Source organism: Erythrolamprus reginae, chromosome 2 (genome assembly GCF_031021105.1).
Source record: "Erythrolamprus reginae isolate rEryReg1 chromosome 2, rEryReg1.hap1, whole genome shotgun sequence".
In the NCBI taxonomy this organism is placed as follows: Eukaryota; Metazoa; Chordata; class Lepidosauria; order Squamata; family Dipsadidae; genus Erythrolamprus; species Erythrolamprus reginae.
Genome location: NC_091951.1, coordinates 94,843,456 through 94,864,692, shown reverse-complemented (window position 1 = coordinate 94,864,692; position 21,237 = coordinate 94,843,456). Strand labels below are relative to the sequence as shown.

The following is a 21,237-nucleotide window of genomic DNA, read 5'->3' as shown; positions in this document are numbered from 1 at the left end:
AGAAAATAAGAGAGAACAAGAGAGAGAGAGAACAAGAGAGAGGGAGAGAGGTGATTCTTGAAGCATATGGTAAAAAGCACCCAAATAATAAGAAACACCCCCCCCCAGCCCACACCTGTGTTTGAAAAGAATAAAAGAGAAAAAAAAACCCAGCCCTCAACTGGTTTTGGAAATGGTTCGAGTGTGTATACACACACACACACACACACACACACACGTAAGGGGGGGGAGAGAGACAGGGATGGAAAAAGAGGAGAAGTGAGAGGGAGAAGGAATGAGGGAAAAAGGGAGGAAGAGAGAGAAATGAGAAACATGAGAGAGAAAAGGGGGAAAGACAGGAGAATAACCCAGAAATGAGACAGTGGTATAAATTTGAGGAGGGATGATTGATGATTGACTGTATTTATAAGGGGATGTTACATGGGATTGTATATATGAGGGGGTTATTTATGTGTGTGTGTGTGTGTGTGTGTGTATGTATGTATTTATTTATTAGATTTGTGTAATTTTGGTTGGTGGTGTGCCCCAGGATTTTGTAAATGTAAAAAATGTGCTGCGGCTCAAAAAAGGTTGAAAATCACTGCTCTAGCAGGTGGTAAATCAGCACTCCTTTTAACTGACAAGGGAGCCATTTCCCAGACTTTGATCATTTCCCCAGGTATTTTTGTACCTACTTGACCAACATTATTAGTGGTTGCAAAATTGAATGTTAAACTGGATGCATTTATTTCTGCCTGTTTGTATTTGTTCTTATGTTTAACCATTGAAAATGTACTTTTCCTCCAAAAAGAATCATCTTTCCATATTTCTTAGGCAACATTTTAAAATAACTTTAAAAGCTGAGGTCATATTATTCACCCTGCTCTGTATCATAGCACACTGCACAGTACTGAAAATTGGCAGGGTCACTAATTAAACCCGACAAGTTAAAATCTGTTTAAGTGACATTGCAAGAGGATAAAGACAGAAAGTGCGGAAAGAGGAAAAAATGGATGGGCTGTTTGGATTGCCATATCATGATATCACATACAGATTCTCATTCCATAATAGATTCTCACATAGGTGTCAGCATGCTGCATGTTAGACTGAAAGATACCTGCAGAATAGATGGTAGGAGAAAGAAAAATAGCCAGGTTCACCTTTTTGTGTTGACAAATTATGATGAGTTATAATAATAAACTTAATTGTGGTGAGGAGAAATATGAGAGGCAGACAAGACAGATAGACAGAGACATATGGAGAGATAGACAGAAGAGTGCTCCCACTTGGCTCTCTCTCTCTAAATAATTCATTCATAATTTTAACAATAAGATCTTCATCATTAGTAATTAAAATATTGTGTTATCATGTTCAGAAATGATTTTTTTCTCAATGCAAGTACATCATAGACCTAGACTCAGTCAGGTCTATGATGTACAGAAGAGGGGTAGTCTTATACGGCGAGTATATCTCAAATTCTATATTTTAACTGGAAAAGTTAGGGGGTCGTCTTATACGCCCAGTCGTCTTATACGCCGGAAAATACGGTATGTATGTATATTTGGTTTTTATATTAATGGATTTTTAATCATTTCTAATACCAAATTACTATTGTACACTGTTTTATTGTCGCTGTTAGCCGCCCCGAGTCTCCGGAGAGGGACGGCATACAAATCCAATCAATCAATCAATCAATCATAAATAAATAAATAAATATAGATTAGTGGTGGACATGGTGGTGGTGGTGGTGGGAACTGCAGGCAAGTTCTTCATCCAATGTTGATATTATTGTGAAATCCATGGATGGGACTATTTCAGGCTAAATTTTTGCACTAACCTGTTGAGTCGTGAGGTCCCATTGGGAATTTAAAAAGTCATCTTTATCCTGGGTGAAGACAGGGACATCATATTCTTGTACAATGGGGGGATCTGGACGTTGCTCAATCACTTTCAGGTGAATAGTGTTTGATTCATCTGTGAAAAGGGGCAATGCTTATCTCAATGCAAGATTATACTATCGCAACAGGCCTCCTGGAATTGAAATACATCGTACAACAATAACAGACCCTACTTCATAGGGCATAATTGGACTGTGTGTGCAACAGGAGTGCTCACATTACAATCATGATTAAGTTTTAATGTTGTATGTACAACAATTTTCAAACCAGCGGGTAATTCAATAACCCAAGTGAAAGACACACCAAACCAATAGGATAGTGTTACTGTATAGCCTATTCACAGTGTCTTAAAGCATGTTGCCCTTACTACTAGAGAGAATATTCAAATTATGCAAAACCCCAAGGACAATTAGTATCTTTTCTTTAATCATGCCTATTTATAAGAGCCAGAGTATATTTGGAAACATCAGAAAGAACTTCCTTTAAAGAACCAACATTCAACACTTTTTGGCACTTAGTGGACCTTTGACATAAACTGGCTGAGAACTGTGGAGGTACTAGACTAGAGAATACTGCTCAAGAACATTGGTACATAATTCTTCCTGCTGTTGAGCAAAATCATATTCTTATCTACTTTACCTGCTCATATTGAAGCATGTGGAGAAGGCAGCACTAAATAATAAATGTCCTTTCTAAATGTGCCCCACAGACTTACACAAAAATCACAAGCCTGAATTTTAATATGCTTCATTCCAAAATATATTTTGTAACAATATGCTTGGTGAAAATACCAATAGGCAGAGTGCATTTGCCAGTAGCATTCAGTTCTTCAAGTAGAATGGTCATGATGGGTATCAATTTTTGCTTGCTGTCATCATTGGAAATGAAGCCACTTTCAAGCTAGGAAAGAGCAGAATTGATGATCAATTACAATCAAACTATTACTAGCAGCAGTAGCATGGATCGACTGTGTGCCCCACTAAAAGAAAATGCAACTTCATTCAAATAAACCTGAGCATATTTTTCATAGCAATAATAAAATGGAAATTCAAAAGTAAATTAAGCTTTTCTATACACATTTATTATTTATTTACTTATTAATTGGATTTATATGCAGCCCCTCTACGAGGACTCGGGCGGCTTACAACATATAAAAGGAACAGTAAAATATAGTGTCTAAATCCAATTAATTTAAACTAGGTAAACTAATCTAAAATTTCCGATAACGTTAAAAATCTATCATACCCATTCAGACAGCAATCATACAAAACATTCGTTGGCCGGGGACCAAGATCTAATCGCTCCAAGCCTGGAGCATAAATGAGTCTTAACTCTTGCAGAAGGTGAGAAGGGGAGAGGCAATGCGAATCTCTAGGGGGAGCTGATTCCAGAAGTTTGGGGCCTCCATAGAGAAGGCTCTTCCCCTAGGCCCGGCCAAGAGACATTGTCTAGTTGACGGGACCTGGAGAAGGCAGACTCTGTGGGACCTAACCGGTTGCTGGGACTCGTATATGGGAGCAAGAATGAAGAATATCATATTTAGGCTATTTCTAACCTCCAGAGTAGTAAGATAACCTGCCAATTTCTTCACAATCGGTTCCAGTGCACAGGTCTTAGCTCTAGCATCACAAACGAAGCCAAGATTGAAGTGCAAGGCATTCCGGGTGTATTTCTTATTTTCAATGCAAACTGGGCATCCAATTAGCTTTTTTTCCATAGCTGTACTGGATTTTTGTGGAGCAGGGGATAGAAGAGAAAGAAAACAATTAATTTTCCAGCACCCAAAATACTGAGCAATTGTATTTCTTCATCAAGCAATTGTATTTCTTCATACAATACTTCTTACAGTGCTCATACATAATACTCACACTGTAATAAGTTTATTTTGGAGTTCAGGTTTGGTGATGATATACACTTGCACTGTATCAAACAACTCTCGGGAAATAAAATCCTCTGGTACCTGCAGGAACAAGACAGAGCTGCAAATAATTAATAGACAAACAAATCAATAAATAATGACCTTAACTTTTAGGGCAAAACTATTTTAAGCTATGGCAATATGGTCTTCAAACAAAGATGAAAAAACATTTTATACAGCACTGCAAAAACAAAATAGCGCAATCAGAGATAAAAAGACAAGCAGATGCAAAATTAAAAGCTTTGATACACTTGATGAAAGACATCCTGACAAAAGAGGGTCCCCATGAATAACGAACACTATGTTTTCCTAGATCTCAGCTTCAACTCCAATCAAGAATAGTAAAGAGCAAATCAGTATGGGATTCAATTTTCTTTATTACTAGTTCTGTGGGCATGGTTTGGTGGGCATGGCGGGGGAAGGATACTATAAAATCTTCCTTCCCACCCCACTCCAGGGGAAGGTTACTGCAAAATCCCCAATTCTCCCAATCAGCTGGGACTAGGGAGGCAGAGAAAAGATAGGGACAGTGTTAGCCAGAGATGGTATTTGCCAGTTCTCTGAACTACTAAAAATTTCCACTACTAGTTCTCCAGAACTGATCAGAACCTGCTGAAACCTACCTCTGTAGCAAATTTAAAATATCGGACAACTGATGCCAATCAGAACATAAAATAACAAATGAGACAGGTAGCTTTTGCACAACTGACCTGATACGTTATTTTAGGCCCCAGTGTTGGGTGGAATTCACTGAAAAATATGCACTCGATTCTGCTGCTGATTTCCATGGTTGTAACTGAAAAAAAAGATGAAATACACAGAAATGATTGAAGAGCTACATTTGGAAAAAATAACTCTTATTTTCTTTTAACACAATTTCCAGGCCTGACCCCGGTGACTCTGCATGGCTTACAAATAAAAAAGTAAAGAAGAAATCATGGACAACTGGAGGACAAAGGACAAAACACTGAAACATTACATAACTAAAGAGGACTCCCAAACTACTCTATCCAAGACCTGAAAGAATAAACCGGTTTTAAATAATTTGCTAAACATCTTAAATGTGAGAGTTGCATGAATTTCTGGGGAGATTTTGTTCCAAAAGGTGCAGGCACTGCAACAGAGTTTGCTTAACTTCTGAATCCTTAAGGTGACATAGTTTAATCACACAGGTCCAATAGTCATCTGGGGCAGGCCGATCTAAGAGGCTCTACAGGTAGTTTGGCACCAGTGAGCCAAAACAACATTCAGAAAGTGATCAACTGTCAAGATCTGAGTCACCCATAGTCAAAAAGAGCCAGAAGGAATAATCAGTGCATTTTGTGAAATGCAATTCGAAACTGTTATTTTGAGCAACATAAAAGGCAGTCCCTAATTGTTGGCAGCTGTGAATGACAGAATTTTCAGCATTCTTTCCTTTACCGTTAATCTTTCTAGGAGAATGATCAATATCTTTTCAAATAAAATTCATACATTTGAAAAAAAAAAGGCAGTCCGTAGCATTCACTCTTTGGTTCCTATTGACAGCATAGAAACACTATAAATACTATACTATAAAGAGGATCTACAAACAGCCCTGCTGTTTCCAAAGGCCCACATTTTTCAAAGGAATGCAGGACAATAGGTATGTCTCCCCACTCTATCCATCTCCTTGAGAATGGCTTTATACTATACTTAGCAATCTTCTACGTTGGCTGAAAACAGGTGCCCTATTTTTCATTAGAATGTTTCTGTTAATCCTCCCATTTATGCACACACAAATTTGCAAACTACAGCATTTGGAGATTAATCTACCTACCATAGTCCATCAATTTATTGAATGTTTTTCACACTTGGCAACTTTAAAATGTGTGGTTTTCAACTCTCCCAAATTTTTGGAGCCGAAGCCCATGACTCTTAAATTGCCAAATTTGAAAAGCACTGCTCTAGTTCATAAATTGCAACAAGCCAGTCCCCATTTCTTTAAATATAACTGATTCCCACAATTCTGGCATTGACCGTCTTTTTTTCTTTTTAGAAGAGCTGATGGAAATGATTTGGTGGAAGAAACTTATAGAATATCAAATATAGAATATCAAACGATATTTTTGCCTTTAATCAATAACCAAATTTCCTTTTAAATTACAGGGCATTATTGCTCAAGAAAGGCCTAATGGGTCCCAATGGTGTACAGTGTTCCCTCAATTTTTGCGTTCGAATTTCCGCGAAGTAGAGATGCGGAAGTAAATACACTATTTTTGGATATGAACAGTATCATAAGCCTTCCCTTGACACTTTAAACCCCTAAATTGCAATTTCCCATTCCCTTAGCAACCATTTAGAATATTACTCACTATGTTTATTTATTAAAGTTTATTAAAAATATTTATTAAAGGCAGACGAAAGTTTGGCGATGACATATGACATCATCGGGTGGGAAAAACCATAGTATAGGGAAAAAACCGCGAAGTATTTTTTAATTAATATTTTTGAAAAACCGTATAGACTTTTCGTGAAGTTTGAACCCGCAAAAATCGAGGGAACACTGTATTAACCATTACTCAGACTAAGCACATGCTTAGGACACCAGCCCCAAAGGACACACCACAAAATTAATAAAAGGGGGGGGGGGAAGCCCAATGAAGATTTGTAAAAAAAAATTATAGATACAGATTACTAGAGTTGGAAGGGATCTTGTAGGTCATCTAGTCCACCCCCCCACCCCTCAAGCAGGAGTCCCATATCACTTCAGACAGATTTCCTCTTGTAGGTCTTAAGTGTTGGAGCTCTCACAACCTCCACAGGCAAGCTGTTCCACTGCAGGCTACTTCAGCTAACTGCTAGCTGTAGTTCAGCAGTTCAAATCTCACCACCGGCTCAAGGTTGACTCAGCCTTCCATCCTTCCGAGGTGGGTAAAATGAGGACCCAGATTGTTGGGGGGAATATGCTGTTTCTGCAAACTGCTTAGAGTTGGCTGTAAAAGCACTATGGAGTGGTATATAAATCTAAATGCTATTGCTATTGTTCCGTCAGAAAGTTCCTCCTTATTTCCAGGTTGAATCTCTCCTTAGTCGGTTTCCATCCATTATTCCTTGTCTGGCCTTCTGGTGTTTTGGAAAATAGTCTGACCCCCTCCTCTGTGTGGCATCCCCTCAAGCATTGGAACACTGCTACCATGTCTCCCCTGGTCCATCTCTTTGCCAGACTGCCCATGCCCAGTTCCTACAACCGCTCTTTGTATATTATAGTTATAACTACTGTATACTGCTCAAAAAAATAAAAAGAACATTCAAATAACACATCCCAGATCTGAATGAATGAAATATTCTCATAGAAACATAGAAGTCTGACGGCAGAAAAAGACCTCATGGTCCATCTAGTCTGCCCTTATACTTGAATACTTTGTTCTGTACAAAATTGAATGCGCACAACAGCATGTGAAATTGATTGTCAATCAGTGTTGCTTCCTATGTGGACAGTTTGATTTCACAGAAGTTTGATTTACTTGGAGTTATATTGGATTCTTTAACTTTTCCCTTTATTTTTTTTTTGAGCAGTGTACGTAGTTATATAGTTTTACAAAATTGATAAAACTAGGAGGGGGGGGGATCAAAATATATCAGAGTTTAGGGCACCTGTGAGCCTTAAGTCGCCACTGCCCGGTCCCCTGAACTAACAGAAAGCTGCCTAAACTTGGGGTTCACGTCAAACCCCTAAAATCTCCGCCAGATAGTGTGCCTGCGAAAGGAAGCATCGGGCGCCTTCACACGCTCACACGCTCTCTCGCTCTCTCTCTCACACACACAGGTAGCCAAAGACCAGCCAACAGGCTCTGCACCTACCGGAAGAATACCGCCAAAGCACGCATGCGCAAGGAAACTCCAACCGGGCGAGGGAAAAAGCGGGGGGGGGGAGGAGGGAGCGATCTCACAGCGCCTGCGTCTCAGTGGCCCTGGAGGAAGACCACCTCCCTGCAGATCTCCGCTCGCAAACGCGGCGCCGACCTTGGCCGCCGGTAACCATCCGGCACTTAAAGCTAAGCCCAGAATGGTCGTTCCGAACGTGCGAAGCTTGTCACGTGTCGCGCAGTTAGCTGTCTCGGAGAGGGTTTCCCCCACCCCACCCCCCACCCCGATGATGGGCAGCGCTGCTCAGCCTCTTAGAGACAGAGCCTGGGCGCCGGTGTGGGTGGGACATATGACAATGCTGGGCGGACTTGCCCAATCAAAAGGCGTCAGATACTTCCTCGGCTTCCACGGGAGTTGATGGTCCTTTGCGATGCTGCTGTGGTCGGCGGAGGTGAGTTCTTTAGAATCTCCCCAATTGGATTGGAGCTGGGGAGAGGGATGCTTTTTCTCAAAGCCTCCTGGGCTGATTAGGGCAGGGGATGACGGGCTCCGACTGGGGTTTCCAGGGCTTGAAGTGCTTTTTTTTGGTGGAACAGCAGCCCAGGAAACTCAACGCTTATCATTCTGTATCTCCTATACCATTCTTCTTTTCCTATATTTTTTTATTTTCTTTCATTGATATCCCTATATCTTCTCTTCTCTTCTTTCTTAGATATATTTTACTATGAGTGTATCCTCTATAATCTTCATTATGTATTTTACTACGTGTATACCCACTATAACCCCCATTGTGTAATGGACAAAATCAATAAATAATAAATAATTCTGGCAAAAAAAAGGATAGTCCTTGGTTGGTGGAGGCATCTCTCCACATCTCTTGTACTACACACCTTAGACATAGATAGAACGCTGTTTATATACATGAGATGGGTACTAATAAGAGGGAGACATTATGAAGTAGGCTGCTTTATCCGAGGAGAATGTGTGTGTCCTGGTGCTGTCAGATCAGGTGTGGCGGAAGATGGGCACCTCCTCTTTCTCTTCTCGAAAGGATTCCTTCGAAAGAAAGGATTCTCGAACCTGTGTATTGTCGTTTAGGACGGAGTTCTGAGAGCTGTTTGTCTGTTTAGACAATGTAGCTTCTCATGTTTCATTTCCTTCCTTCTTGCAGGCACCTCCACTTTCGATTGTGCTGCTAAGATAACGCAGTGCAGGATCAAAATGCAGGCTGCCCTCGTCTTCTTTTTCAAAATGCACAAGAGTGAGCCTTGCCTTGCCCTCAAAGAAAGGAAAGCTCTGATGTCTGTCTCTTTGCCTTAATACTGTATTAGAGAGAACAGCCCTAGGCTAAAAGAGGGTTGTGTTATTTCGTGGTTCAGCGTCTTGTAGGAACCTGGCCAATAAGCTAGCACGTAAAATGTTTTATTTGTTTAGGTATACCTGAACAAGGTATGATATGAAAGCCTATTGGTAAGGTCAACCTGCCTTAAGGTCAGTCAAATTTCTTGGTTCTAGTCTCATTTACTTTTAATCCCATGGCTTCATTTAATTAAGGTTGTATCTCTATCAATTCACCTTCTTACAAAGCTTGGCATTTAATTCTCCACTCAGGTTGTTTTGATTTATTACGGCATTCCCATAGGTACAGCAAATTTGTGGCAAATTGAATTTGCATATTATAAATGTATGATTCCAAAATAGCTGTTACAAGATGTATAGAACAGTAATTCCGTTAGCAATGAGTTTCCACTATGAAAATTTGTAAGAAACTCACGCGTGCATGATTATATATTTAAATTGCTTGCCCATATCTTCAGGTGCAAATAATTTAATGGATGGATTTTGAAATGTCAGAAGAAGTCTCAGGGTGATGCTCACTTGGTAGCCTTGGGCAAATTACAATCACTTAACAACAGTAAATATGAACAGAGGAAAAATTATTTTCATGTTTATATAATCATTAGCAATAAAGATGGGTAAACAGATTGGTAATACAGTTTGCAAGCTGTATAGTGCATAAAAACTAAACATAATCCACTGGTGTTTTCTATTTAGTGCTTGTGACTGAACAATTTTTCAAGAGTTTTATCTTGAAAAGTTATTTTTCAGAGTTTCAAATGTTTGCCATCTACTTCTATGCTGCTATGGGCTGGAGATGGGCAGCATGATAGATGAACATGAACCCTGCTGTGTTCTTTAACTTAATACATATTCAAACATCCTCATAGCTTATGACTGAGATGCATTTCCACAGATGTAGTAAAGGCGGCATGTAATTCTGCAGGCTGTTCTTCAAGAAATTGTAATTTCCTAGTGAAACAAAAAGTGATGTTTACATTTTTAAAGGCTTCTATAGGGAAAGCTCTGATGTTGTACTGGCAGTGAAATGTAGCATAAGATGAAATGTTCTGGCTAATGATTCATAGAAAAGGATGCTGCACAATATTTGTTTTGAAAAGGCCCCAGAAAGGAACATCTGCATGACTTTTGAAGAGGTGAATGTTTTGCTTCTTCAAGAGATTAATGGTCATGTTTACATGATTTCTGCTGAACCATAAAGTAGCCATCCATATTTTAGCTGTGATTTGTTGACATTTGGTTTTTCAAATTAAACCAACATTAAACTATAATTAATTATCTTGTGATTAATTAAATTAATCATAAGGTAGACTACTGGGGTTCATGTACCAACCATGGCTGGGTGGTTCCCATCTTCTGTTTGTTTGCATTGGTTTGTGGTTTATTACCAATCCCTGTCAGGGGAGCTTCCCAAAACTTCTGAATGTCAGTTGAAGTTGACAGCAGCAGTTTACTATACTGTACTTGCATATTGCAATACTGATACCATCTCGTTCTACATGTAAACAATGGAGCTAAACCAGCATTTAGTGATATAGTTAGGCTTCCTTCAGGCATATAGGTTTAGTTTGAGTGCTTTGGTTCCAGGAGGGAACTAAAGCCTCTCTTAATCTGAAGCCCTCCCTATATTAAAGATTTAGAAAACTTTTTCCCCACCCACAACAAAAAATTCCATCCAACCCTCAAAAGTCAGCATATTCTTAATGCACATAAAATGAGACCAGGAAAAAGAAGAGGGAGAAATTACATTAAGAGCCTAAAAATATCTAAAACCTAGTTTCCTTTCTGGCAAAATCTCAGATTTTGATGGCAAACCTTCATTGAAATGAAGACTCTGTTTTGATATTATTTCACTGAAAGAGTAGTAGATCCTTGGAACAATCCAAGGTTGGTAAATCCACAGTAACTGAATTTAAACATGCCTGGGATAAACATATATCCATTGTAAGATAAAATACAGGAAATAGTATAAGGGCAGACTAGATGGACCATGAGGTCTTTTTCTGCCGTCAGTCTTCTATGTTTCTATAGTCTAGCATTTTGTTTGATTATACTTGAAGACTAAAGACGATTCTTGGGTTTTCTAGATTCTTTTATTTTGCTCCTTTTCTTAATATTGTCTCTTTACATTTATCTACACAGGATAATTGACAGAAGCATGAGAAACCTGAAGCAGATTTTTTTTGTTTAAAGACAGTAGTGCTCGAATTTTCCCTCACTTTGATGTTCTGGAACACCTGATAGGGTTTGCACATAAATACAGAAGATCAATAAATAGTGGACAGTGGAAGGCCAACATTTTGTTCATATTCCAGAAGACATGGCTCTGACAGTTGAAACGGAATCTCAGATTTACCACTCTCTCAGGACTGTCTTTGGTGCAGTTACACACCTGGTTTCTCTTGGATTCACCATTGTCATGGTGATAGTCACCAGACCTGGATCAAGTAAGTAAAGGGCAAAGGGAGGACCATGCAGTGTTATTTCCCTAATAGTACTTGGAATATGGACAGGACTGCTTAACATACAATATAATCTCTGGTCATAATCATAATTCATTCCACAACTTTGGTCACAAACTGATTTGATCGTGACCTGAAGCTAATTTTGGAAATTTGGCGCTTACAAAAAAAATGGTGTGGAAATCAGCCACAAAAATAATAATTGTGAATTGTTATGGTCAGAAGCATTTGTGACCAGTGGTTCTACTGTATATTGTACACTATTACACATCGTCCTGTTGGATGATGACTTTAGCTAGTAGATCAAGGTTGGGCATAGGGGGTTGGGGAAGAGGAAAACAGGCTAAAAGTCAGTAACCTCCCTGGTTGAGTTAGACTTGTATCTTGGCAATTCTAGTCACCTCTTTTGACCAACAATCCACTCTGGATTTTTTAATCTCAAATGTACTGCTATAGATACTTAAAACAATTAGGGGAGTAGAGAGGTAAGGTTTTGTTTTTGAGCTATTTAGGTTCAAATCCAATTCAGTTTTGACATTTTCATCATACCCCCAGTCCCATTTATAGGATCATTGCTGTGATACATTGTTGGGAAATAAATTCATAAATGCTACCTTTAGTTCTCAGAGAAAAAAATTATATTTGTGTGCATGCCTTTGAGTCATTGTTTAATCCTGATGACTGTTTGGACAAGTCTTCAGTTTATTTGGTGAGGTATGCAGAAGAGGCTTGCATTTGTTTTCCTAGGGGGAAAAAAGAGTAAATGAGTGACTGGTCCAAGGTCACCCAGCTGGCTCCATATTTAAAGTGAAACTAGTAGTAATGGTCCCCCAATTTCTAGCCATAAGGATGCTTAATGTATAATCATCTGTATTGATGACCGATTGCATCCATACTGCATTGCCTGTGCTGAATTTGGTTGGTGTATGTAGCCTTTGCTTTTGTTTTATTGACTATAAACTGAGCTTCATCCCACCAAGTCCATCCATTCATAGCAGTGTCTTCTCCAATCTAGTTATAGTTCTGTATGTTCTGTGAAAAAAGGTAATCAATTTCTTTTAGTGAAAGGAAGATGACAGTGAAATAAGAGCCTTCAATGCAAAGGCTTAACATGGATTAAGCTCCATTTTCCATGGTGAGTAAAGAATTTTGAGAACATACATCATTTTGCAGGAACACAGGAAACAAGACTATGAATCAATATAATGTTTATTTTATTTATACCCTGTCTTTATTATTTATTATAAGTAACTTAATGTGGAGAACATATCCAACACACTTTCCTTCTCCTATTTTCCCTGCAAGAGGACTGTGAGAATGATTCGGCCAGGGTCCCCCAGCTGGCTCTGATAGATAAGGCAGGCCTATGGAACTCATGATCTACTGCAGTGTTTTTCAACTAGTGTGCCGGGGCACACTAGTGTGCCGCGAGACATGGTCAGGTGTGCCGCGAAGCTCAGAGAGAAAAAAAGCAAGAGAGAGAAAAAAAGAGAGAAAGAAAGCAAGAGAGAGAGAGAAAGAAAGCAAGAGAGAAAGAGCGCGAGAGAGCTAAAAAGAGAACAAGAGAGAGAGAAAACAAGAGAAAGAAAGAGAGAGAGAGAGAGAGGGAGGAAAGGAGAGAGAGAGAAAGACATAGAGGGAGGGAGGGAGGGAGGGAGAAAGAGCAAAAAAGAGAGGAAGGAAGGAAGAGAAAGAAAGGGATGGAGAGAGAGAGAAAGAAAGAGGAAGGAAGGGAGAGAAAGAGGGAGGGAGAAAGAAATAGAGTGAAGGGGAGGAAGAGAGAGAGAGAGGATTTTTTTGTCCAAACTTTTTTTAGCTGCCCCCCCCCCCTTGCTCAATGTGCCCCAGGGTTTCGTAAATGTAAAAAATGTGCCGCGGCTCAAAAAAGGTTGAAAATCACTGATCTACTGGTTTCTAGCCTTGTATCTTAACCACTAGACCAAATTGACTAACATTTAATTCTGAAAATGTATGTTCTGTTACCTTATTATAATTATATTATGTAGTACAGAGTTTCATGAATTAGCACTTAAAAATTTACTTCATAATAAACTGCATAGGCACAACTATGATAGAAATGTTGGGTTGGATTATCTCACACCAGGGTATTTTAAGACTTCAACTTTAAGAATTGAATGTAAGGAGCATACTTTTATCTTTTCAGCCATGATTAGGTAGCAAAGATTGATTTTTGCTCTCATTCCTTTCCAGGTTTGTTCTCCTGGCATCCTTTCTTAATGTCTCTTGCGGTAAGCCAAACCAATGAGGTTATGTTTTCTATATTTTTTATCTCACATTTATTATTTTATAAATAACTCAAAGCAATAGATACATAATACTTCTTTTTTCAACTATTGGTTATCATTTCTCAAATAACTAACTATGCAGTTAATAAATAACTATGCAGGAAATCCTTGACCAATGACCACAGTATAACCTGCCCTACAGTTGAGAAAGCATCTTGCTTAATGACCTCCAGCCCCTGCAGTTATTAAAATGACTATGTAGGTCATTAAGCAGAACACAGAGTGTCAATGGGAGGAAAGTCCTGGAGGTCCTGGTGTGAAGTTTCCGAAAAATGCCCTGATTAATTTATGAGCCGCAAGCCAAGTGTCAAAAGAAATACAGTCATTTAGTAGCAGCGACATTCCGGCAATGCTCCGATGCAGTCAGAACTGACCTCAGGTAGATTAAGGGACCCCATGACCCTGTCTCCTCCTTCCTCCCTGGGCATGTCATAAATCACATTCTCCAATGAACCACGTTGGCAGGCTGTGAAACCCACACCCTCTTCTGCTGACTCTGATAACCTAGGACACAATCAGCAAGAAAGGCATTTGTGGAATGTAGTTTCAGTTAGGACTACCCAACAACTCCATCAGTTCTCCCCCCCTCCTACTTATGGCAACTTGAAAGCTTTGCAAGTTGACATGTGGTTCATGCCCACTTACCCTGGGCTTCCCAAGGCCTCCTTCACCTCATAAAACATTCCATGCTTTGCTTCCCACCCCTTGGGATCCCCATAACCCTTGAGCTTGTTTCTCCTTCTCCATATTGGTTTCCCACAGGCCTTTGGCCTCCTGCCTGTTCCCTGTCACTCATTTAGCTTTTGGAGCTCTCCAGAGTTCTGTACCTCACATGGGGAAGGAGGGCATGCCACACCATCCCTCAGCATTCCTGGACTATGGATTGCTTTGCTGCTGGGTTGTGTTGCCTAGCAACACAGTTCCTTATGGCCTCTCTGAAACGGCAACTATGGCCCACTAACAGAACGATCCATTCTGGTTTCCTAATATGAATTGCGCAATACTGTGGAAAGCTCCGGCATTCTCCATAGCACTGCACAGACCATGTTAGGAAACAGAACAAACAGAATAGCACAACCCCAAAAGAGGTTGCTATTTTATGAACAACCCTATGTGGGATAATCCTGGAAGTGTCTGCCATTTTATAAATGGCAATTCAATATGGCCACTTGGAAGATATGATCCCATCAAAAAAACCTCTTGCCAAGCTTCCCTAACTCAAGCTCTGGAGTTCTTGGAAAGTTAAGTAAGAAGGAGGATGGGAAGCAGATCCAAAGCCTGTGGGGACCCAGTGTGTGTGGGGGGAAATAGGGAAACAGGCAGGAGGGCACTGCAGTATCACTGTTGTTCATAAGGATGAATGACTGCAGAATGACTGCAGCAACTGTTGTTTCAGGACTAGGTCATAAGTAGCCTTTGGGGAGTCCGTCGTAACTTTGGACAGCTCCTAGGTGGCCGATTGTAAGTTGAGGGATACCTGTACAACCTTTTCTTTTATAACAAGTTGTTCAATTTCTTTTTCTTTTCGTTTCTTTTATTTGGATTTCTAGGCTGCCCTTCTCCGTAAACTCAGGGCAGCTTACAAAACAGGAATAAATACAGAAAGAACATGTAAGAAACCCAAACCTTAAAACTAATTTAAATCTAATCTAAACCCCCCATTTAAAAAAAAAAAAACAACCATCCCCATTCATTCTATTACAATCATACATGTGGTTGCCTTTCATGCAAAAAGGCAGAATTCTTTGTTGCACATAATAAGGGGCAACAGCATAGTAAATATTCTTCACTATGGAGGTTGGGAAAAATAGCATAGCACTTCTGCTGCCCTGTTTCAAGAATGAGTCTCTCTACGTACAGGTGAAACTTGAAAAATTAGAATATTGTGCAAATGTTCATTTATTTCAGTAATTCAACTTAAAAGGTGAAATACTGTATAATATATGAGAGAGACTCATTATATGCAAGACAAGATATTTCAAGCCGTAATTTGTCATAATTGTGACGATTATGGAGTACAGCTCATGAAAACCCCAAATCCACCATCTCAGAAAATTAAAATATTACAAGCGATCAATAAAACAAGGATTGTACATAGAACAATATCGAACCTCTGAAAAGTATAAGCATGCATATGTACTTAGTACATGGTTTGAGTCCCTTTTGCCCTATTCATTCATTCATTCATTCATTCGATTTTTATGCCGCCCTTCTCCTTAGACTCAGGGTGGCTTACAACATGTTAGCAATAGCACTTTTTAACAGAGCCAGCATATTGCCCCCACAATCAGGGTCCTCATTTTACCCACCTCGGAAGGATGGAAGGCTGAGTCAATCTTGAGGTCAATTACTGCCTCAGTGCGGCGTGGCATGGAAGTTATCAGCCTCTGGCACTGCTGAGGTTATGAAAGACCAGGATGCCTCAGTAGTGGCTTTCAGCTCTTCTGCATTGTTTGGTCTCATTTCTCTCATCTTTCCAAGCTGTAGCCCATATTCATCACAATCATGACAAATCACAGCTTGAACTATCTTGCCTTGCATGTAAGGAGTCTCTCTCTCATATATTACATTTCACCTTTTAAGTTGCATTACTGAAATAAATGAACTTTTGCGCGATATTCTAATTTTTCAAGTTTCGCCTGTACTGTCTCTCTAAATCTGTAGTTTCACTTTTTGCAGAATTTCATTTAAAAGTTATGTAGAGTAGTTCTTCTTCAATAGAGCCTCCTCCATTGACAAATGAGTGTCTCATTAAATATCTGACGGTTTCCCAAATTTTCACATGAAGTACAGTACAGTAGTACCTCTAGATACGAGCTGCTCTACATGCGAGTATTTCAAGATACGAGCCACAAGGGGAGAGACATTTCTGTTCTAGTTCCGAGCTCAAATTTGGGATATGAGCCGAGTGTCCACTAGGTGGCGGAAGAATCCTTGCTTTTGGTTATCTAGGAGGGGAAAAAAGTTATTTGTTCCAGAATACGAGTTGCCTGGAGATACAAGCTCCCTTATGGAATGAAGTATGCTCGTATCTAGGGGTACTACTGTATTGATAAATATTCTTTGCAACTAATCTTTAGGTGGGAAACCCTTATGTCTTTTTTTTGTCTACTCTTCTCCCAGTTTTCCTTCCTGATGACAGAGGCCCTGCTGACTTTCTCTCCAGAGAGCTCCCTCCTCCGATCCTTCTCCCGCAAGGCCAAGGTCCGCTTCCACTGGGCTTTGCAGCTGCTTGCTCTTAGCTGTGCATTGCTGGGATTGGCTATTATCATCTATAACAAGTACCTCAATGGGAAAGAGCACTTTGTCACCTGGCACGGACAGACTGGTTTGCTGACAGTGGTATATGCTAGCCTGCAGTGCATGGGTGGGCTGGTCCTGCTCTATCCCAAGCTGATGAAGAACTGGACCCTGAGCAAACTGAAACTGTACCATGCCACCTCAGGGCTGATTGGGTATCTTCTTGGTTGTGCCAGCTTGATGCTGGGCATGTGTTCCCTGTGGTTTTCCACAACTGTGACTGGAATCTCCTGGTATCTAATTGTGTTGTGCCCTATTCTCACCAGTTTGGTTATCATGAACCAAGTGACCAATGCCTATCTCTACCGTAAAAGGATCCAGCCTTAAAACAAGACATCTGTGTGGGATCCCAGAACTATTTCTGCATTATCTGGAAGGAATCCATAGCTATATGCAGCAGTACTGGAACTCAAGAATCTCTTTCTACCTGCCTCTAACTTTGTATGGGTTTTTAAAAATAGCTTCAGTTTCTCCATAGCACAGATGCCTATACTGTTGAACCAGGTTTCTTGCAATCCCATTGCTGGAACTATAACAATTATTATAGTATTGTATAAGAGTCCAGTTTTGCTGTACTGGTATTCCTTCACCTCTGAATGAAATATTCTGGTTTAAATTATTCTGGATTGGCCATGATTGGCCATATACATCTACAACTGTAAATCTAACTTGCTGTAACTTCTTTTTCATATTCGTGCTCAGTTCTAAGGCGTGGGCATTTTTAAACTTCCTCTTCGAAAGGATGGCTTTTATTCAATGTATTCAATTTTTGTTTGCATTGATGGTCAATTCTTCATTTGTTTTTAAAAGCCACATGCTATGTGAAGGTACAGTGTATCCAGCTATATTAGCTAAATCATATGTGCTGATAAAGGGCTAATAATATATTTTACATTTTTTAAAAGTGGAATTGCTTTGCGCAGGTGGAAAATGTGAAGAAAAAGACTTCAGAATATTGCTTTATCTGTTGTTTTTCTTACTCAAGCTTATCTGTTCTTCTCTCAAATATTGTCATCCCCGGAAGGATTTCAAATGCATGTTAGCCTGTAAGATATAGACAGCTCTTCAGCATAAAAGGTATCATTTAAAACCAATGTCCCTCCATTCTTTAGATCGGGATATCAAACTTGGGGTGTCATGTTGTCACATGATTTATTGTGACTTTCCCCCTTCCCTAAAATGAGGGTAGGTGTGGCCAGTGTATGATACATCCAGCCTGCGGGCCACCAGTTTTAATCCCCTGCTCTAGGTACATCGGGATTATTGCAACTCTATTTCCAACCAATATTCTGACTTTCTGCTCTGCAGTTAAAAGATGCAGAGCTATAAAAAGGCACTTTAATTTAAAGGAGAAAACAGGAACATACATTCCTTGATTCTTGCTAGGATTTAAATTATAGTCAACCATTTCTGCAGGTTGTATATTATTAGCCCTGGTTTAAGGCCTAGTAGGAAAATTAGCAGAGCATAACAGTAAGTTGTTTACTTTGCTAACCATTTAATAAGTTTTCAAAAGACATGTCCCCCGAAAGCATGTGGTATCTTTATCCAGGAGCAAGTAACCCATGAGAATCTAGATTATTCTTGATATGGCCAGGTACATCTATAATTCTAAATTGTAGTGTCACTACAATTTTATAGACAAAAGATGGAATAGGGAAGGAATGATCTAAGACAATGTTTCCCAACTTTAATATTTTAAGATATATGGACTTCAGCTTCCAGAATACATCAGCTGGGAATGCTGGCTAGAGCATTCTGGGACTCAAATCTCCACATCTTAAAATGACTAGAGATGAAAACACCAGTCTAGGGGGGCAAGGAAGTAAGCACAAACCAGTTTTAGAAAGATGAGAAAATGCAGGGTGAAGAATACTATTGTATCCCTATTACTTTAAAAAAAATGTCAAGGCCACCCAGAATTTTTGAATGACTTTCAAAATTCACATTTGATTATCTCATTTTCCCTACTAATAGTTAATAGGGAGCTTCTTCTTGGCAGCTCTTGTCTTGTAATCTCTCATATTTCTTCTCTAACCTTCTTTCAACTTATCTTGTTCTTCCTTGCTATGTACTATTATAAAGACTGAATGCCGATTCTTAAAAGTACATATTTTTTACTCAGATGAAAATTCACTTGGTTTATATATCCGAGTCTGCTGAGAGGGGCGGCATACAAGTCCAATAAATAATAATAATAATAATAATAATAATAATAATAATAATAATAATAATAATAATAATATGCAAGTGAAGATCTAATAAGGCTTATCCCACATGCAAAGAAGATACATGGCAAAAATTCAAGGGGTCATGAATCCAAAGAGATGTGCAAAAGATTGGGAAATGCTGTAATCAGAACTGTTTTAATTCTCAACTCAGAACTCTCAACACTGTAGTGCAGCTTTAGGGATGGGCTTGTGTAAGATGAGTTGAATCTGTTCCTTGGCAGTATGCATTGAATTTAGAGGTCATTAGCTGACAGCTTTGGTACCCATGAAATTTCAAAGCCTGCTGGCTAAGTTAAAACTAAATTACAATGTGATTGGTTTTTGTTTTGACATTTATGTTAATTATACTATTATGGCAGTTTTATGAACCAGGCCACCATAGTTTATTTTACAAGTCAGGGTTAAAAGAAACCAAAGTTAAGCAGAATGGATGAACCCTTCCCCATAGCACTAACATAATGGCTAGCAAAGTGTGCTGCTTCAGGTTTCTTTTAAATTTCTTTTTAGAGGCAAGAACAAGTAACTCCACCAGAGTTTCCACAAAACTTAACTCCTGAACTTCCTTCTCATATTGTATTATATAGTTTCCTGTTCTCTAAAGTGAGATCTTACTGAAAACGGATGATAACTTGGAGCGATGGGAACTGTAGTCCCAAAACTCAACAGGAAACTAGTTGGGGAATCTGTCACAAGTGACTGCTAACCTCATCTTTTAGACTTGTAAAGTGGGGGGAAGGCTTCTTATTCTCTGCTCAGTAAATCAGGCAAATTATACTTCATTTTGACTCAAACTTTTCAATATCTGAGTAGTAAGGAATAATAGTACTAGATAGTTTATCCTGCAATTACAGACAGAAATGCATTGGCCTGGTTGACAAGGAAATCCTCTCATTTCTCAAAACTTGGAATTGTTTCATATGCACAGTTTTTTGACAAAGATAAGCAATATCATGCAAACAGCTTGAGAAAAGTTCATATGTGATTAAATACATGTGCATAATCAGCATTTTCATTCATCTTTAATTCTTACATCAGAGCACTTCTCAAGCATGCTGAGGTTCTTAAAGAACTTAGAAAAAGATTATACTTTTTCCTTTGCTTTTCCAAAAGGGGAAACAACTATAATTGCTTTTTTTTAAAATCAGCAACAGTTGACCTCCCATAATGAGTTTGTTTGTTAACGAACATTTTGTTAATGTTTGTTAAAACAATTTTGGTAACCATAATTCCTGCTTATATTATTTCCAGGAGCTCCTTAAATAAATATATCTTTGTATCCTACTACTGAGAAAGGATAAGACCTGCTTTCCAAAGAGGGAGAAAAATAATCACTTCTTTAATGGGGAAATAATATTGTGTCACAGAGGAACTATTAGTACTGATGTATTCATTGCAGTCAATGAAACAGACTAACTTAAATCCTATAGTTTTCAGATGGCCACAGGTAACTTCAATTTTAATTCCATTCTCTATTGCAAATGCAAGATCAAAGATTGATAATGTTTGATAGTGTAATGGATATGAGATATGCTCTTTTCAAGCAGCACTTAAATGCCTTTATTTAGTGGTACATAGTTTAGATATCTGTATCTGCTATTTGTGTTCCAACATATATTTTGCCATGCAGTATTATAGTTTAAAAAAAACATACACTAGCAAAAGTTTGTATTTGCACTGAAAGCATAGGGAAGATTAATCATCTCATAAATAGCATCAATGAACAGTTTATAACTGGTTTTAATGCTACTTTTTTACCCAGTGTTTACTCATTAAACTGGTCAAGTAGTGATTGCTGCCTTGGTAAGAAGGAACAGAAATAATATTTGTTATCTGAAAACATTGAAAACAAAATATATGTCACCAAACTGTAGTAAATGAACCTACCACTTGAAGCCTGGAGTGGGGAAAGGAAGCTTGTACTTTATGATTGCTGAAATAAAGATTTTTTTTTAAAAA

The 21,237-nt window shown here is 38.9% G+C and overlaps 2 protein-coding genes across 7 annotated transcripts in view; one reads left to right on the top strand and one right to left on the bottom strand.

Moving 5' to 3' along the window:
- NPRL2 (NPR2 like, GATOR1 complex subunit) overlaps positions 1 to 7,942 on the bottom strand; it is a 26,694-nt gene extending 18,752 nt beyond the window's left edge. The window contains exons 1-6 of one of the 4 annotated variants that reach the window (XM_070738740.1): positions 7,618 to 7,942; positions 4,506 to 4,591; positions 3,746 to 3,837; positions 3,433 to 3,601; positions 2,669 to 2,777; positions 1,817 to 1,953 (exon numbers count right to left, since the gene is read on the bottom strand). In XM_070738740.1, the coding sequence (XP_070594841.1) occupies positions 1,817 to 1,953; positions 2,669 to 2,777; positions 3,433 to 3,601; positions 3,746 to 3,837; positions 4,506 to 4,583 (585 nt within the window). In that variant the 5' untranslated portion in view covers positions 4,584 to 4,591; positions 7,618 to 7,942. Of the gene's footprint in view, positions 1 to 1,816; positions 1,954 to 2,668; positions 2,778 to 3,432; positions 3,602 to 3,745; positions 3,857 to 4,505; positions 4,592 to 7,410; positions 7,592 to 7,617 lie in introns of those variants that run through there. The other 3 variants (XM_070738742.1, XM_070738743.1, XM_070738741.1) reach the window with 3 other exon arrangements.
- Positions 7,681 to 21,237, top strand: CYB561D2 (cytochrome b561 family member D2). 3 transcript variants are annotated; one of them, XM_070738746.1, is made up of 5 exons: positions 7,681 to 8,074; positions 11,125 to 11,429; positions 13,656 to 13,693; positions 16,874 to 19,204; positions 19,302 to 21,237. In XM_070738746.1, the coding sequence occupies exons 2-4, from the start codon at positions 11,303 to 11,305 to the stop codon at positions 17,375 to 17,377; spliced, it is 669 nt and encodes a 222-aa protein (XP_070594847.1). In that variant the 5' UTR covers positions 7,681 to 8,074; positions 11,125 to 11,302; the 3' UTR covers positions 17,378 to 19,204; positions 19,302 to 21,237. The 3 variants fall into 3 exon arrangements, with proteins under 3 accessions (XP_070594847.1, XP_070594848.1, XP_070594849.1); XM_070738747.1 differs by lacking the exon at positions 7,681 to 8,074 and adding an exon at positions 9,056 to 9,114; XM_070738748.1 differs by lacking the exons at positions 7,681 to 8,074; positions 11,125 to 11,429; positions 19,302 to 21,237 and adding an exon at positions 12,552 to 12,579 and having other exon boundaries at positions 16,874 to 17,471.

Excerpts from the sequence above, each read along its gene's own strand:
- CYB561D2 (XM_070738746.1), top strand. The coding sequence starts at position 11,303 with ATGGCTCTGACAGTTGAAACGGAATCTCAGATTTACCACTCTCTCAGG. Across the intron at positions 11,430-13,655 it reads AGTCACCAGACCTGGATCAA|GTTTGTTCTCCTGGCATCCT; the intron begins GTAAGTAAAGGG and ends ATTCCTTTCCAG. Across the intron at positions 13,694-16,873 it reads CTTTCTTAATGTCTCTTGCG|TTTTCCTTCCTGATGACAGA; the intron begins GTAAGCCAAACC and ends CTCTTCTCCCAG.